Genomic DNA, 18,479 nt, shown 5'->3' with positions numbered 1-18,479 from the left:
AATGGCTAAGTCTTCATCCTCAGTCAGATCAATGGATCCACCCTTCCAGGTAATGACTGGGTCTCTATCATCAGTCAGATCAATGGATCCACCCTTCCAGGTAATGGCGGGGTCTCTATCATCAGTCAGATCAATGGATCCACCCTTCCAGGTAATGGCTGGGTCTCTATCATCAGTCAGATCAATGGATTCACCCTTCCTGGTAATGGCTAGGTCTCTATCATCAGTCAGATCAATGGATCCACCCTGACAGGTAATGGCTGGGTCTCTATCATCAGTCATATTAGTGAATCCACCCTGCCAGGTAATGGCTGGGTCTCCATCCTCAGTCATATTAATGGATTCACCCTGCCAGGTAATGGCTGGGTCTCCATCACCAGTCATATTAATGGATCCACCCTGCCAGATAATGGCTAGGTTTCCATCTCAGTCGCATCAATGGCTTCACTCTGCCAGATAATTGCTAGCCTCCATCCTCATTCAGATCAATGGCTTCACCCTGCCAGGTAATGGCTAGGTTTCCATCCTCATTCAGATCAATGGCTTCACCCTGCCAGGTAATGGCTAGGTTCCCATCCTCAGTCAGATCAATGGCTTCACCCTGCCAGATAATTGCTAGCCTCCATCCTCATTCATATCAACGGCTTCACCCTGCCAGGTAATGGCTAGGTTTCCATCCTCATTCAGATCAATGGCTTCACCCTGCCAGGTAATGGCTAGGTTCCCATCCTCAGTCAGATCTATGGCTTCACCTTGCCAGATAATTGCTAGGTCTCCATCCTCATTTAGATCAATGGCTTCACTCTGCCATGTTATGGCTAGGTCTCCATCCTCAGTCAGATAAATGGCTAAACCCTGCCAGGTAATGGCTAGGTCTAAATTCTCAGTCGGAACAATGGTTTAACACTGCCAGGTTAAGGCTAGGTTTCCATCTTTGGTAAGGTCAATGGCTTTAACCTGCCAGGTAATATCTAGGTCTTCATCCTCAGTCCGATCAATGGCTTCACCCTTCCAGGTAATGGCTAGGTCCCCATCCTCATTCAGATCAATGGCTTCACCCTGCCAGGTAATGGCTAGGTCCCCATCCTCAGTCAAATCAATGGCTTCACCCTGCCAGGTAATGACTAGGTCTTCATCCTGAGTCACATCAATGGCTTCAACCTGCCAAGTAATTGGAAGGTCTTCATCCTCAGTCTCCTCAATTGCATCATCCTGCCAGGTAATGGCTAGGTCCCGATCCTCAGTCAAATCAATGGCTTCACCCTGCCAGGTAATGGCTAGATCTTCATCCTCAATCACATCAATGGCTTCACCCTGCCAGTTAATGGCTAGGTCTTCATCCTCAGTCCGAACAATGGCTTCACCCTTCCAGGTAATGGCTAGGTCCCCATCCTCAGTCAGATCAATGGCTTCACCCTTCCAGGTTATGGCAAGGTCCCCATCCTCAGTCAGATCAATGGTTTCACCCTGCCGGGTAATGGCTAGGTCCCCATCCTCAGTCAGATCAATGGCTTCAACCTTCCAGGTAACGGCTAGGTCCCCATCCTCAGTCAGATCAATGGTTTCACCCTTCCAGGTAATGGCTAGGTCCCCATCCTCAGTCAGATCAATGGCTTCACCCTGCCGGGTAATGGCTAGGTGTCAACCCAAGGTCACATCAACTGCTTCACTCTGCAAGGTAATGGTGGAAACAATTAATCATGGCTTGAAGTCTTATCTTAACCTTGGCTAAACCCAATTCATGTTTGTTTGTTAAGCAGAATTTTTTGCCGTTTTCAACAGTATTTATGTCACATCACTACAATTAGTTTTCAAACTCATTGTTTGAATAAGTGTTTTTATGGTAAAAAATGTGCAGACTGGATTTCATGACATCCCAATATTTGGGAAATCTTGACAAATCTGTCATTGCACTGACTGACTTGAAAAATGTGTAAGTTGGAATCAGTTTTTGTCAGTCCGACTAAACTATGATAAAAAACACATCAAAATAAACACCTTTTAGATGTAATATATTAAAAGGTATCTAGATGTTGCTTTCTTATTATGTAATGAAAATTATTATTGCATTAAAGAATTATTACTTCATCACATACAATTTAACAACTTAGAGAAAGATCCAGGATCCCAAAAGGTTCAGGGTAAGGCTAGAAGCAGCATGAACATTTTGACCAGACAGTTACATTTGTTTTAGCTGTTGTGACGGCCTTTTGTACGTTGTGTGTTGTGGGGCGTCATCATTTGGCTTGTTAACACTCTAGAGGCCACATTTTTTGTCCGATCTTCATGAATTTTGGTTAGAAGAGTTTTGCCAATAATATCTTTGATGAGTTGGAAAATGGTACCGGTTGCTTGAAAATCAAGGCCATCAGGGGCGGGGCATTTTTATGCCCCTGGTAGGGTGGCATATAGCAGTTGAACTGTCAGTCCGTTTGTCTGTCCGATCGTGTGTCAGTCCGAAAACTTTAACATTGGCCATAACTTTTGCAATATTGAAGATAGCAACTTGAAATTTGGCATGCATGTGTATCTCATGGAGCTGCACATTTTGAGTGGTGAAAGTTCAAGGTCAAGGTCATTCTTCATTGTCAAAGGTCAAAAAAACTAAATCAAAGTGAAGTAATAAGCTTTAAAGGAAGATAATTATCTGTACCTGCCAAATGAAAAAAAATCAAAGCAGCGCTGTAGAGGGCATTGTGTTTCTGACAAACACATCTCTTGTTTTATATATGGCTTTGTATGACTATAATTAAACCTTGTTAACACTCTAGAGGCCACATTTTTTGTCCGATCTTTATGAAATTTGATCAGAAGATTTTGCCAATGATATCTTGGATCAGTTAAAAAATGGTTTTGATAGGTTGAAAAACATGTCCGCCAGGGGGCGGGGCATTTTTCCTTACGTGACTTTGGTAAAATCTTGATAACACTCTAGAGACCACATTTATTGTCTGATCATCATGAAATCTGGTTAGAAGAATTGTGTCAATAATATCTTGGACGATTCGAAAATAGTTCTGGTTGCTTGAAAACATGACGGCCAGGGGGGGGGGGGGGGGGGGGTGGGCATTTTTCCTTATCTGGCTATATATGGCTATAGTAAAACCTTTTTAACACTCTAGAGGCCACATTTGTTTGTCCGATCTTCATGAAATTGGGTCAGAAGATTTGTTCCAATAATATCTTGGACAAGTTCCAAAATTGTTCTGGTTGGTTGAAAAACATGGACGCCAGGGGGCAAGGCATTTTTCCTTATATGGCTATACTTTAACCTTGTTAACACTCTAGATGCCACATTTATTGAGTGATCTTCATGAAACTTGGTCAAAAGATTTGTCCCAATGATATCTTGGACAAGTGTGAAAATGGTTTCAGTTGGTTGAAAAACATTGCCGTAAAGGTTGGGGAATTTCCTTATACAATGTATGGCTATAGTAAAGACTTGTTAACACTCTAGAAGCCACATTTATTGTTTGATCATCATGAAACTTGATCAGAAGATTTGTCCCACCGAAATCTTTGATGAATTAGAAAATGATTTAGTTTCCTTGAAAAACATGGCCGCAAGAAGGCGGGGCAATTTTTCCTTATATGGTGTATATATGGCTATAGTAAAACCTTGTTAACACTCAAGAGTACACATTTATTGTCCGATCTTCATGAAACTTAATCAGAAGATTTGTTCCAATGATATCTTGGACGAGTTCAAACAAGGTCTGGTTGGTTGAAAAACATGGCGACTAGGGGGTTGCACATTTGTCCTAATATGGCTATTGTAAAAACTTGTTAACAATCTTAAAGTCACATTTATTGTCCAATTATCTTGAACATATGTCAAAACATAAGTTTTAATGATATCTTGGATAAGTTTGAAAAAAGTTCCAGTCTGTTGAAAAACATGGCTGCCAGGGGGCAGGGAAGTTATCCTTATATGGCTGTAGTAAAACCTTGTTAGCACTCTAAACCTTACATTTATAGTTCACTTTTCATGAATCTTGGTCGGAACATTTATTCTTATAATAGCTTGGGCTGCACAGAACAGGCCAGTTCCTTTGTACCTCAGGTGAGCGACGTTGGACCTTTCAGGTCCTCTTGTTTTCATAATTTTTGCTATATCCAGAACACGATATGCATGCCGTGGAGGGTTTTATACACAGGAGTTTCAATTGTTATTAAACATAAGGGGACAAATGTCATTTTGACATATATTTTATGAGTGTTCTCCGGAAGCACCGGCAGCAGGCAATTTCACCAATTACATTCAATCTAGATGCCGGTTACTTTTCCCCAAAGTATCAATAGAAATGGTGCAAATACACCTGTTTTATTGCTTAGTAGCCGGCTACTTTGAAAATATAACTGGCCACTCAAATTTTTCTGGAGAACACTGTTTTTATATTTTGTGTCCACCATCTCAAAGGGACAGAAGGGGGAACCAAAAGGAGCAGGATGTAGCTCCCTCCTATTATCCCCTGCCATAGGGGGAGGGATATTGTTTTAGCGTTGTCCGTCCGTCTGTCTTTCCGTCCGTCCGGCACTTTTGTGTCCGGAGCCATATCTTGGAAGTGCTTTAGCGGATTTCATTGAAACTTGGTATGAGTATATATATGGAAAAGAGGATGATGCATGCCCAATGGAATTGTACACCATCTGTTAATAACGGAATTATGGCCCTTTATATCTTAAAAAAATGCTTTTTTAGCCGAGTGTCAAATATAACACTTTTGTGTCCAGAAGCATATTGGCTGGGGATATCAATTCAACAAATTTGCTTGTTGTCTCCTACCGGTGAAACCGGAGGGGACTTATGGTTTACGCTCTGTTGGTCTGTCTGTCAGTCTGTCCGTCAGTCTGTCCGTCACACTTTTTTGCATCCTGCGATAACTTAAAAAGTTCTTCATATTTTTTTCATGAAACTAAAAATATGGATAGATGGCAATATGGAGATTATGCACGTCATTTCATTTTGTTCCTTCGTCAATAATTATGGTTGCTATGGCAACAAATAAAAAATAATTAAAAAATTCTGACAATGGTGGAGTTTCACCGGTAGGGGACCATATTGCTTGGCAATCTCTTGTTTTGCTTACATTGTTCCTTTACGACTTTTGTTTTTACTTCAATTCATGACATTTCACAAGTGTTAGTTAGACTCTTTCAAGTAGCATTGGAGCTTATTCTCATTTATTGCCAGGCTTGGCACCTTCATAATATTTTAACAGCCAACCGTTCCAAATTTCAAACAATTAACATAATAGATTAGAACAATATTAAAAGATACAAATTTGAAAACGAAAGCATCTGGTATAACAGAATTCAGTCACTGTATTGTTTTTTAAGTGGATGCATTTTGCGAAAACTTGTTGTGAAAATCCTCGTATACAATTGGTTAAAGACGATTTAAATTAAATGCAGGTATCTTATCCCCATGGAGACAGTCCATTCCATATGAGTATGATATTGGTCTACTACCCATTTGAAGAAAATCTGAAAAAATCTCTTTTTGTTCAGCTGAGTTTGGATTATTCGTAGTTTATTATGATAATAATCATTATTTAATAAATGGTCTTTCAACATGATTAATTGTATTTTAATATGATCCAAGCCAATATTTCATCTAAATACCATATTATTTATGCTCCCGGAACTTATATGGTAATTTTACCGTTATGGAAATGGGCTGAAATTGTTGTAATTTACGTCACTGCTTAATGCATTTTCTATTTATTAAAATATTGTAAGCGAATATTTTTGTCAGTCAGTCAGACTGATTTTCTTGAATCACATGTCAGTCCTGAGTAAAATTTGCCAGTCAGGACCGGCAGACCACCAGTATTTGCGATCTCTGTTATCCTCACACAAGTTATGTGGCATGAACTGATAGTTCTTTGTGATGCACAGTGGTACAACTTGTTGGTACCCAGAAATGCTTATAAGATACTATACTTTACTTTAATTCCTCAAATTAAAAAAAGATCTTGTTTTTCAGACTCCAGCAAGAGCTCCTCGCAGGGTTCAAGTACCAACTTGGTGTCAAGCAGTTCTAACTTGCTGCAGATGTCGGGCAGTGAGTCAAGCCCCCATGCATGGACTGTAGCCAGTGCCCCAACCAGTGGGCCCGCTGACCAGAGTAAGACGCCACCCGCCTCCTTTCCTGGACCGAAGAAGTTTAAATGGAGACAGGTTTGTGCTTTTCTATATTCAATAACCCTTTGCATGCTGGGAAATTTGTTGTCTGCTAAAATGTTGTCTGCTAAATTTCTAAAATTAGCATTTTCTTCGATTTTTTTCAAAAATATTATCAGAATAGCAAACAGTTTGGATCCTGATGAGTCTCATCTGGATCCAAACTGTGTGCACAGGCCTTCAAAATTCGGTTCCCGCATGAAAGAGTTAATGGTCATGTGTTGTTTATTGTTAAATATGAAGACACAATTTGAGTAATACATGTATATAAGCCTATTTGTATCCCCACAACTTCTATAAGAAAAAACATGTGAAGTTTATCATTTTATATCATACATATCTTTTCAACATTCATATTATTTCATTTGAATATTAAAACTTGTCTTCTCATTGTAACTTATATCATATTGTGCATTTGAAAACTGAAAGAGATATATATGTAAATTAGAAAACTAAACGGTTTGATACTATATTTAATTACAAAATTGAAATATCAACAAGGCAATAATGAGCATTCGTATTATATATTTATTTATTTATTTATTTTTTCTTGAAAATTTGATTTAACATGGTCATTAGTCGAAAAGAAACTTTAGTTGAATGTCTTGCAATAAGTATTAGATACTACTAAAAATGTGTTATTTTAAGTATCGTCTGGCATTGCATAATGGCAAGCAGTAACAAATTGTAATCTAGCCAGAAAAATCCCCGCCAACAATTTGGATAGAACCCAGGACCTCCTGGTTGCAAGGCAGATACTACTGCGCCAATATAAAAGCTAGCTCATATAGCAAGGCAGTATAAGTTCACGGTATACTAAACCATGCTACAAAATCATGACCCTTCAGCCACCATTTTCAGTTTGAAGCAAATATCTAGCTTAATAAGGCTTGAGAAGATCATACTTATATCCTGTATAAGACTTCCATAATTATGTGATGGTGGTATATTGTTAAAGATTGGCTTAGTTTGACAAGGAAAATTGTAAGCAGGTGAGCTAACTGCCAAAAAATGACTGTTAAATATTTATACACTTCAAACTATAGTAACGAAAGAGGGAACAATACAAAACAAACACGCACAAAATATATACCGGTTTACCATTGCAGGGTACTGAACAAGCCAATACATACCGGTATACCATTGCAGGGTACTGAACAAGCCAATACATACGGGTATAATATTGCAGAGTACTGAACAAGCCAATACAAACCGGTATACCATTGCAGGGTACTGAACAAGCCAATACATACCGGTATACCATTGCAGGGTACTGAACAAGCCAATACATACCGGTATACCATTGCAGGGTACTGAACAAGCCAATACATACCAGTATACCATTGCAGGGTACTGAACAAGCCAATACATACCAGTATACCATTGCAGGGTACTGAACAAGCAAGCAGTACTGGCCACCAGCTGGAGCCTTCCGTACAGTCGGCGCCACAGTCCAGTGTGGAGGAGCATGGAGCAAGGCCACAGGAGCATGGTCAAAGGTCATATGACCTGGGGTCAAGTGCATGGGGCCATGACCAGGGTCAAAGGTCGTATGAGCCTGGGTCAAGGTCACAAGTAATGGATTGGCAGAGGCAGATGAAGCCTGATCAGTCGCACTCTCCGGGCATTTCCACTCAGCCTTCCTCCCCACCAGGTATCTAATACAGAGGGTTTTCATTTGTTTTCTTGATGTGTGTTTTTGAAGTGAATATTTAATTGTACAATTTGACAGTTTTAAGTCCAGCATCTTTGACTCTGCATTAAATAAATAATTTAGAGCCCAAAAAAGGGAAATACAACTTGAATCTCACTGTTATTTTTCTACACATAAGCAATCAATACAGTTGTCTTAAGGTTGTTACTGAAGATTTTATTACTTATAGGCCAAATCAGTTAGCACAGTTAGTAGCACATAGGATTTTAAATTTCAGGATCATTGATATCTTTCCCAGACCATATAATGTGTGGGTGTTTAAGGTTGTTATATTGAAGACTTCATATACTTTTAGACCAGATAAGTTAGCACAGCTAGTAAGCACATTGGATTTTAAATTTCAAAATTATTGATAACTTTCCCGGACCATATAATGTGTTGGTCACATCAATTTTTCTAAGAATATGTAGACCAACTCAATTAAGTTTATAAGTAAGCTTATATGCATTTAAATTAAAAGATTTTTATTCAAGGTATCCTTCGATTACAGAGTTTTTAACCACTCAAAGCCATAGTTCCATACACTTGGGTAATAACAGTCTCTATGCCCGTTGTTAAATGGTATCGAGACATCACATCCGAAATGGGAGAGTACTCAAATTCAATAGGCATTAGGCCAACAAAACTTTAAAATTTGATTCACGTACATATCCGTACAAACTGAAACATTAATAATACTTTTTAATAACTTCAATTAACCCTTTCAGCGCGGGAACCGAATTTTAAAGGCCTTTGCAAACAGTTTGGATCCAGATGAGACGCCACAGAACGTGGAGTCTCATCAGGATCCAAACTGTTTGCTATTCTGATAGTATTCTTTGAAAAAAAATCGAAGAAAATGCTAATTTTAGAACTTCAGCAGACGACAATTTAGCAGACGACAAATTTCCCAGCATGCAAAGGGTTAACAATATAAGAAGCATCTGCTTATCAGTCATTCTTTTTTTGAGCAACATGTACACATAATAAAAGTGCTCATGAATTGCATAAACACAAATGTTTGCCATAAATATTGCCATATATGTTACTATTTATAGATTTGATAAAATTAGCATCCTATTGGGACTGGGTATACCCACTGAACATGTGTTTATCGTCATTTCAACTATTTTTGTGTTTTTTGCGCACAGTTCTTATGCTAGATTGTTTCATGCAACATTTTCTGAAAATCTTGTAAAAAAAAAAAAAAAAAAAAACAGTCAAAGAATTTTCTTTAAAATTGATAAAATACATGAAAGAGTTGTGTTAACACTAGCCCAGTTGTCTGCCTCACTTTGCAATTTATGTGGAAGTTTCATGACGAGGACCAAAAAAATTGAATAGAATATAGTTAAATTTGGATTATTTCAGTTGAAGTTAGATTTAGACATGAAATTATAGTTGTTTCTTCATTTTGGTTGCGTCTGTATTTATTTTCAATCGTAGTTATGTTAAACAAAAATCTCGGAGCGCATGTGTGTGACTTAATCACGAGAGCCTCATTCTTAATGTTAACAAAATCAATATCAGGAGAGGCTTGATACCAAGGATTTGAACGATATTTTTATCCTTTTTAACTATCTAGATGCCTAATCTGTTTATTGTATTTGATGTTCAATTTTTTATTATGCCCTCGGATCGAATTATCGGGAGTATATTGTTTTTGGCCTGTCTGTCTGTCATTGTGTGTGTCTGTCTGTCCCAAAACTTCAACCTTGGTTTTAGTCTTGCAATAACTTTTGCAATATTGAAGAAAGCAACTTGATATTTGGCATGCATGTGTATCTCATGGAGCTGCACATTTTGAGTGGTGAAAGGTCAAGGTCATTCTTCAAGGTCAAAAGTAAAAAATACAATCCAAGGGAAGTAATAAGCTTTAAAAGGGAGATAATTCTAAACCTGCCAAATGATATATTGAAATTTTATTTCAAAGGGGCGCAATAGGGGGCATTGTGTTTCTGACAAACACATCTCTTGTTTTTTTTCCATCTTTACTCAATCTTTGTGAAAATACGTTTTGCATTTGCTTCTCTTAATAAGCAATCATGTTGCATGAAATACTGAGACCCTCAAACTTTTATAACCATATCATGATTGGTGTATGTGATGTCCTGTACGTTTCAGGCCAGGCAGTGATTGGTGTATGTGATGTCCTGTACGTTTCGGGCCAGGCAGTGATTGGTGTATGTGATGACCTTTATGTTTCAGGCCAGTCAGTGATTGGTGTATGTGATGTCCTGTATGTTTCAGGCACGGCAGTGATTTGTGTAGGTGATGTCCTGTATGTTTCAGGCCAGTCAGTGATTGGTGTATGTGATGTCCTGTATGTTTTAGGCACGGCAGTGATTGGTGTATGTGATGTCCTGTACGTTTCAGGCCAGGCAGTGATTGGTGTATGTGATGTCCTGTATGTTTCAGGCCAGTCAGTGATTGGTGTATGTGATGTTCTGTAGGTTTTAGGCTAGGCAATGATTGGGGTATGTGATGTCCCATACGTTTCAGGCCAGTCAGTGATTGGTGTATGTGATGTCCTGTACGTTTCAGGCCAGTCAGTGATCGGTGTATGTGATGTCCTGTATGTTTCAGGCCAGGCAGTGATTGGTTTATGTGATGTCCTGTATGTTTCAGGCCAGGCAGTGATTGGTGTATGTGATGTCCTGTATGTTTCAGGCCAGGCAGTGATTGGTGTATGTGATGTCCTGTATGTTTCACGCCAGGCAGTGATTGGTGTATGTGATGTCCTGTACGTTTCAGGCCAGTCAGTGATTGGTGTATGTGATGTCCTGTACGTTTCGGGCCAGTCAGTGATTTGTGTAGGTGATGTCCTGTATGTTTCAGGCCAGTCAGTGATTGGTGTATGTGATGTCCTGTATGTTTCAGGCCAGGCAGTGATTGGTGTTTGTGATGTCCTGTACGTTTCAAACCAGTCAGTGATTGGTGTATGTGATGTCCTGTACGTTTCAGGCCAGTCAGTGATTGGTGTATGTGATGTCCTGTATGTTTCAGGCCAGTCAGTGATTGGTGTATGTGATGTCCTGTATGTTTCAGGCCAGTCAGTGATTGGTGTATGTGATGTCCTGTACGTTTCAGGCCAGGCAGTGATTGGTGTATGTGATGTCCTGTATGTTTCAGACCAGTCAGTGATTGGTTATGTGATGTCCTGTATGTTTCAGGCCAGTCAGTGATTGGTGTATGTGATGTCCTGTACGTTTCAGGCCAGTCAGTGATTGGTGTATGTGATGTCCTGTATGTTTCAGGCCAGTCAGTGATTGGTGAATGTGATGTCCTGTATGTTTCAGGCCAATCAGTGATTAGTGTATGTGATGTCCTGTACGTTTCAGGTCAGTTAGTGATTGGTGAATGTGATGTCCTGTATGTTTCAGGCCAATCAGTGATTGGTGTATGTGTTGTCCTGTATGTTTCAGACCAGGCAGTGATTGGTGTATGTGATGTCCTGTATGTTTCAGGCCAGTCAGTGATTGGTGTATGTGATGTCCTGTATGTTTCAGGCCAGGCAGACAGCAGCAGCATGGCAGGGGCGGGGGGCTCAGATGACGTGGGGCCAGCCAGCTCTGTGAAGGGGGCCCAGGGCCACAGGGAGGAGAGGCCAGCAGTCCAACAGTCTGTTGGGTCAGTCCCTGGGGAGCTGATGAGCATTGCCACGAGGGCTCCACATGTAACTGTCAATTTTTCTATCTTTGCCCCATGTACTCAAAACATTCTAACGACTTTTGAATTTATTTGGTGAAGGTTGTCGGTTTTTGTCATTGACTTCTGTGGATTGGTGTTCTTAAACAAGAATCAATGTCAAGATGATAATTGTTGTCAACAAATTGACCATCATTTTGGGCATCTTCTTAGTAAGCCATATTGAATGAATGTCATGAAAATTAATTATCAGTGCAAACAAAGGGAAAGTAGATTTCACTCAAATCAGTTTTTTTTGTCCGGTAATATTGAATGGCAATCCTTCGTTTTGTGAACTCAGGTGCTGGATCAAATTACTATCAAGATCTTTGTTACTAAAAATTAAAAAACTTTATCATGTGCTCTATAGAGTTTGGATAAAGGTTTTGTGCTGAAATTTAGTGTAGGTAGCCTATATGCTGCAATTAAACTGTAATTTAAAGTAAATAAATTAAAACTAGAATTGGCGCAGCAGAGGTCGACGCGTATCCCCACGCTGCATGTTTGACCCAGGGGCGCCCCAGGGTTGGTAATGAGTAAAAATCTCTGACCCGGCCCCACCCCAACCCCCATAACTTTTGACCCAGGGGTCAGATCAAAATTCCAAATAGTGCAGGGTTACTCATATGCTCATAGCTACCATGTGTGTAAGTTTCAAGGTTCTAGTGCTAATAGTGTAGGAGGAGATAGTGGCCAGGACGGACAGATGGACAGACAGACGGACAACGGGACAGACGGCGGAGATAACCACAATATCCCCACGCTTTTCAAAAAGTGTGGGGATAAAAATCATTGGAACTTGTTTTTGTGGAATTGCACAAGTTTTTGTTTCAAGACGGCAAAACGCTTGGTTATTTTCTCACTAGTTTAGGTCAATCATGAGGTTTTGCATACACATATATGTGTGTTATGTAAATGTTAATAAAATTTCAGGCAAACACATCAATCATGATGCCAAAATTGTGCCATTCTATTTAAGAAATGCTGCGATATTTGCGTTTTGCAATGGTTTTCTTTCAATTTAATAACATCTAATTTGCATTATGTGAAATAAGATTCCTTATATGTTAAGGGTGGCAAGTCTCGCACCCAGTCACCAGTGTCCTCACAGCACTACACAGTGAAGGAGCCCCTGCACCGCCTACCACGCTCTGAGTCCAGGCCGACTGGGGGCCCTGTGGTGAGCACATCGGGAGAGGCGGGGGGAGGAGGGGGCCCTGCGGGGAGGCCCAGACAGGGTGACATGCTGGCCCTGTCCCCGTCCAGCTCCTCACAGCCTTCCCCAGATCAGCACGTGCAGGTACTTGTCACACAGAATCAGGTTGAAACTGTGGTTCTGAAGGCAAGGTTGTGTTGTTCTTCACCGTAAGGTCTTTTGAAATGTATAAGACTTGTGTTGAATCTTTCCATAACAATTCTTTAAAAATCTCCAGATTTCAAATTTTACTCTTTTATGATAAAAAGTAAATACAAGCAAAAACATTATTGAATCAAATACTAAAAACTAAAACAAACAATAAGCATATTCATGTCATATTCAAGCCAATCACAGAATCAGATTCAAACAATAACAACTTTCATTGGGATGATTCTTTCAGACAATTCACCAGTATATACACATTTCAGGATGAGGATCCAGCCAAGGGAGGCAATAACTACTTGAAGCCGTCTTCACAGGCCCAGTCACCAGTGTCCTCCGCTGGTGAATCACGGGACCAGGTGCACTCTTCCCAGCATGCCCAGAGGAAGGGACGCATCTACCGGCCCCGATCCCGCCTGGAGCAAGAGGAATCACCACAGAAACCCGGCACCACTCAGCAAAGGGAGTTAATCAAACCTTCTCAAAGAGTGTCCCCATCGGTGTCTGTGCAGGAATCTGGCATGGCTTCATCCTCCATGAAGAAGGGGCCCAAGTCTGAGTATGATTTCCCAGACAGTCCGGACGATGAAGCGCAGGGCAAGCCTTACAGCAGCTACATGGCCCTGTCCAGCTGTACACGGAGTCCACGAAGGGGGGTGGTTGATAGCTCAGAGAACCGTGTGCAGGGAGTGGGCGGGGAGGGAGGAAGAGATGGTGATGTGGAAAGTACTGATGATGTGGTGCACTCAGAATTGTCAAAGGTCTCTGATAGTGGAGCAGGCAGAGATAATGAGGCCCAGGGCATCGAGCGGTACGACATAAGTGGGTCTTTGGGTCCTAGCCAAAGAAAGCTGGACCCAGACGAGGGTTCAAATATCTCCCAGACGAGTGCAGACAGCACAGATAGGCTCATGGTGGATGAATCTCCTATGGAGTGCACGGGCACTGGCGAGGTTTCTCAGAGTCGGAGAAGTTCCAAATCGTCGCGAGAGAGTGACGGCAGCCCCCACTGCTCCTCAGCCTCTGAGTTTCCTGTGTCAGGGCGTCAGGGACATCGGTCACGCAGTCCCCGCTCATACCCACAGACAAGTGCTGACATTGGGTCTAGCACCCCATCGGCATCCAGTGTGCAGTACTCCCGACGTGAGAACGACACCGTGAGTGAATCACAGGAGCCTCAGCCTCTGTTGTCATCTCAATACGAAACTTTGTCTGATGATGAACAGTCCTTGTGAGGGTGTTGCCTAATACATGTGAACTTTTTTTTGTCATGTTTGGGCATCATTTTTTATGCCCCCCTTCGAAGAAGAGGGGGTATATTGTTTTGCACATGTCCGTCTGTTGGTCCGTCCACCAGATGGTTTCCGGATGATAACTCAAGAACGCTTAGGCCTAGGATCATGAAACTTCATAGGTACATTGATCATGACTGGCAGATGACCCCTGTTGAGTTTCAGGTCACTAGGTCAAAGGTCAAGGTCACATTGACTTGAAATAGTAAAATGGTTTCCGGATGATTACTCACGAATGCTTAGGCCTAGGATCATGAAACTTCATAGGTACATTGATCATGACTGGCAGATGACCCCTATTGATTTTCAGGTCACTAGGTCAAAGGTCAAGGTCACAGTGACTCGAAACAGTAAAATGGTTTCCGGATGATAACTCAAGAATGCTTATGCCTAGGATCATGAAACTTCATAGGAACATTGATCATGACTGGCAGATGACCCCTTTTGATTTTCAGGTCACTAGGTCAAAGGCCAAGGTCACAGTGATTCAAAATAGTAAAATGGTTTCCGGATGATAACTCAAGAATGCTTACGCCTAGGATCATGAAACTTCATAGGTACATTGATTATGACTGGCAGATGACCCCTATGGATTTTCAGGTCACTAGGTCAAAGGTCAAGGTCACAGTGACTTGAAACAGTAAAATGGTTTCCGGATGATAACTCAAGAATGCTTACGCCTAGGATCATGAAACTTCATAGGTACATTGAGCATGACTGGCAGATGACCCCTATTGATTTTCAGGTCGCTAGGTCAAAGGTCAAGGTCACAGTGATATAAAACGTATTCACACAATGGCTGCAACTACAACTGACAGCCCATATGGGGGGCATGCATGTTTTACAAACAGCCTGTGTTATGGCTTTGTGTTCAGTCCACGTGTAGTTTGTAGATATTAGAGTAGAAAATAGCAACTATTTAACAGCATTTGTGGGCAATTAAAATGAGAATGTTCATATACATACATTTATCATGGTTATGTATTTTGCCTGAATTCTTATATGAAAACATGACAGCTTAAAAATATTACAAGCCGGCAAATTAAAAAAGAGAATCATGGAATTAACTAATACAAGGCTATAGTCTTGTGCTTTGTATATTTACTCAAGTTGACTTATACACACACTTGTTGGATTGAAACTTGATATTAATTGATTCATTTTGCATGTGTTATTGTTGTATAATATTGTTATACTGATAATCATGAAAATAACTGTAAATGACAGACTGCAGTATCTCAGTCAGTGTTTTAGTATAACAAATATGAGAAAATATCATTTTGTTTTTTATAGTGCTTTCTGTTGTAAACATGGTAATGAAAACATAAACATTATGTCCCCCACTGTAGCATGCTTTTAAGATGTGTGGTTGTTGTCCGTTGTAATCATTTTCATTTCTTAAACAGGTTTGTATCAATAGGTATTGTTGGGATATAAGGATCTGCTTAGGAAATACATTTGTTTTCATGTTATTCTGGTTGTTCACAGATGTAATGATCCTTATGTAAACAATTAACAAGTTTTGTTCTGGTAAGAATATCTTTTTCATTCATTAATTTCATTTGCAGCTGTACTAAATAAAATTACAAGATTCCAATAACTGTTTAGTTGGGAATTTTTAATTTCATGATTGCCTTTGCATGTTCATTATCAGTCTCATTTTGGGCTCTGTAAATCTAAGGAGACAAACATAAGTACTTATACGTTTTATATAAAGCAAAATCATTTAAAATTTGATTTACATTTACTTCTACATTGAAAGAAATATGATTTATTGTTAGCTCCTTAGAGCACAATGTTCTTATGTTAAGCTATTTGGATACCCTGATGACCGTTATCCATCTGTGTGTGTCCCTCGGTCTGTCAATAACTTTTTTAAATGACTCACCATCATGAACCACTAGGCAGAGTTGTTCATAACTTTTTCCTTGGGACGGCCTTCTATTAAAATTATGTAAATAGCTCTCGTTTGTTGATTAATAAGGTCATGGGTCCAGATTAAAAAATTTATTTAACCCCATGGCCCAATTAAAGGTTAACTAGTTGGTTTGTAACATTGCATCGTGGTCTTCTACAGAAATGTTGCAGCATCTCCATTGGGTCAACATTGGCCCTGCTAGAGGGAGAATTTGTTTAATGCCAGAGGTTTGGTATTAGTTATACAGCCTTGTATAGTGGTCTTTTCTAAAGATTGTTCTAATCTCTACCATGACCGAACTCATTTGATAGTGTGAAATGTTTTAAATTGACATAGAAAAGCAACATATGTTTGATTCTTGCGACTGTTGTCATAAGTACAACCAAACATAGGGTCTGATGTATTAGCTACACATTCACATTGAGCGTACAAGGATCCTCAAGGTCTTCTTGTTAATGATATTCTGTAGAGTTTTGGGTGATACATATAATTCTGATCCTTATAATGTCTTGTTTTATAATAAGGTATGAAAGAATACTCTATTTTGTTAATGTTTTAAGGATATTATTTCTGTATTTGTACCATTACAGTGATAATTATATGTGTACAGTGTATAGTAATATTCTCAATTGATTTCCATTCAATATCTATGCCAGAAAGTGGCATCTTTCGAGGTCTTTTAATACATTATGTGTATTATAATGAACAAGCATATATGGTATACCAAATGAAAGTATATTTGTAGATACTGATAACTGATCTAGCTTTTCAGTTTAAAATCTGTTTTGTATTATGCTGTGATATTGTGCTTTGTGAGGTACAGTGAAATAAACGTAAAGTGAAACAAGTGTTCCGCGGTCAGAGAATTCCCCCCCCAAAAAAAAAAAAACAACAGGGCTTTGAACTAGTGACCCAAATTTTAATAGGGGTCATCTATTGTACAAGGCCAATGCGCATGTGAAGTATCAAGCCATTACGTCAATTTGTTGACGAGTTATTGATCAACACAATTTTCACACTTATTTTGACATTGACCTTGATCTTTGACCTAGTGACAATTTCCATAGGGGTCATTTACTGTCCAAGGCTAAGTACACGGGAAGTATCAAGACATTCGGTCGATTCGTTGAGTTATTGATCAGAAACACTTTTCCCACTTATTGTGCCAGTGACCATGACCTTTGACCTAGTTACTCCAATTTAAATAGGGGTCATCTACTGTCCAAGCCCAATGCACATGTGAAGTATCAAGCCAATTGGTCAATTGGTTGACAAGTTATTGATTGGAAACGATATTCACACTCGCTGTGATAGCCACCTTGACCTAGTCACCCCAGTTTCTATAGGGGTCATCTTATGTCCAAGGCCAATGCACACATGAAGTATCGGTCAATTTGTTGAGTTATTGATCGGAAACGATTTTCACACTTAGTGTGATAGTGACCTTGATCTTTGACCTAGTGACCCTTATTTCAGTTTCCAGCAGGTGGTTTGAAGGGGTTTCCAACAGGGGTTTCCGATAAAAACTCCAGCATGACCAAATGTAGTTCTCAACTTTTTAACTCACCTGAGCACAACGTGCAAATGGTGAACTTTTGTGATCGCCTTTTGTCCGTTGTCCGTAGTGCATCGTCAACATTTTGCCTTGTGAACACTCTAGAGGCCACATTTATTGTCTGATCTTCATGAAATTCAGTCAGAACATTTGTCCCATTTATACCTCGACTGAGTTCGAAACTGGGTCATGCTGGGTCAAAAACTAGGTCAAAAAAAAGAAAAACCCTGTCAACACTGTAGAAGTCACATTTGATGCCCAATCTTCATGTTATTTTGTCAAAATGTTTGTCTAAATGATATGTTGGTTGAGTTCAAAATGGTTCCAGTCCGTTGGAAAACAAGGCCGCCAGGGGGCAAGGCACAGGGGTGTGATTGAGGCAAAGTCAGAGGGGAGGAAAATTCTGTGGATTGATTTTGACTACACGAATGGCGCGCATAACGCAATGACAACCATAAAAACAGACATTAAAATAAACAACTTTTTGAACTTCATAACAATATTTCTTTATAAAAACCTGTTAAACTTCACATTTAACATACTGAGGATGCAAAGTAAACAGTTAAGTAAGTATTTATTGTGATCAATAGCAGCAGTTTTTCAATGTATTCAATGACAGTTAATAGACTAAATATAAACAAACACACTTGAGTGTTCTTCTGGTGTTAATGATGTATTAACTGAGTTAAATTAATATATTTAATTTGTTTACCTTTCAATATCTTGCATTTCACATCTTCACTCAGTTCAAAGCTATTTCTGTTAACTGAACAGCGTGACAAACATAA

General features: G+C 39.7%; 1 protein-coding gene across 1 annotated transcript in view; it reads left to right on the top strand.

Annotated features, from left to right (window-relative positions):
• LOC127858316 (histone-lysine N-methyltransferase 2D-like) overlaps positions 1 to 16,983 on the top strand; it is a 122,684-nt gene extending 105,701 nt beyond the window's left edge. Inside the window, exons 40-46 of the mRNA XM_052395389.1 lie at positions 5,990 to 6,183; positions 7,576 to 7,840; positions 11,389 to 11,555; positions 12,639 to 12,866; positions 13,193 to 14,340; positions 14,486 to 14,543; positions 14,985 to 16,983. Coding sequence (XP_052251349.1) covers positions 5,990 to 6,183; positions 7,576 to 7,840; positions 11,389 to 11,555; positions 12,639 to 12,866; positions 13,193 to 14,161 — 1,823 coding nt within the window. The 3' untranslated portion in view covers positions 14,162 to 14,340; positions 14,486 to 14,543; positions 14,985 to 16,983. The remainder of the gene's footprint in view (positions 1 to 5,989; positions 6,184 to 7,575; positions 7,841 to 11,388; positions 11,556 to 12,638; positions 12,867 to 13,192; positions 14,341 to 14,485; positions 14,544 to 14,984) is intronic.
• The last annotated feature ends 1,496 nt before the right edge of the window (positions 16,984 to 18,479 follow it).

The sequence above is a fragment of the Dreissena polymorpha genome, chromosome 1, assembly GCF_020536995.1.
Source record: "Dreissena polymorpha isolate Duluth1 chromosome 1, UMN_Dpol_1.0, whole genome shotgun sequence".
Taxonomy (NCBI): domain Eukaryota; kingdom Metazoa; phylum Mollusca; class Bivalvia; order Myida; family Dreissenidae; genus Dreissena; species Dreissena polymorpha.
This window is presented reverse-complemented; position numbering and strand designations above follow the sequence as displayed.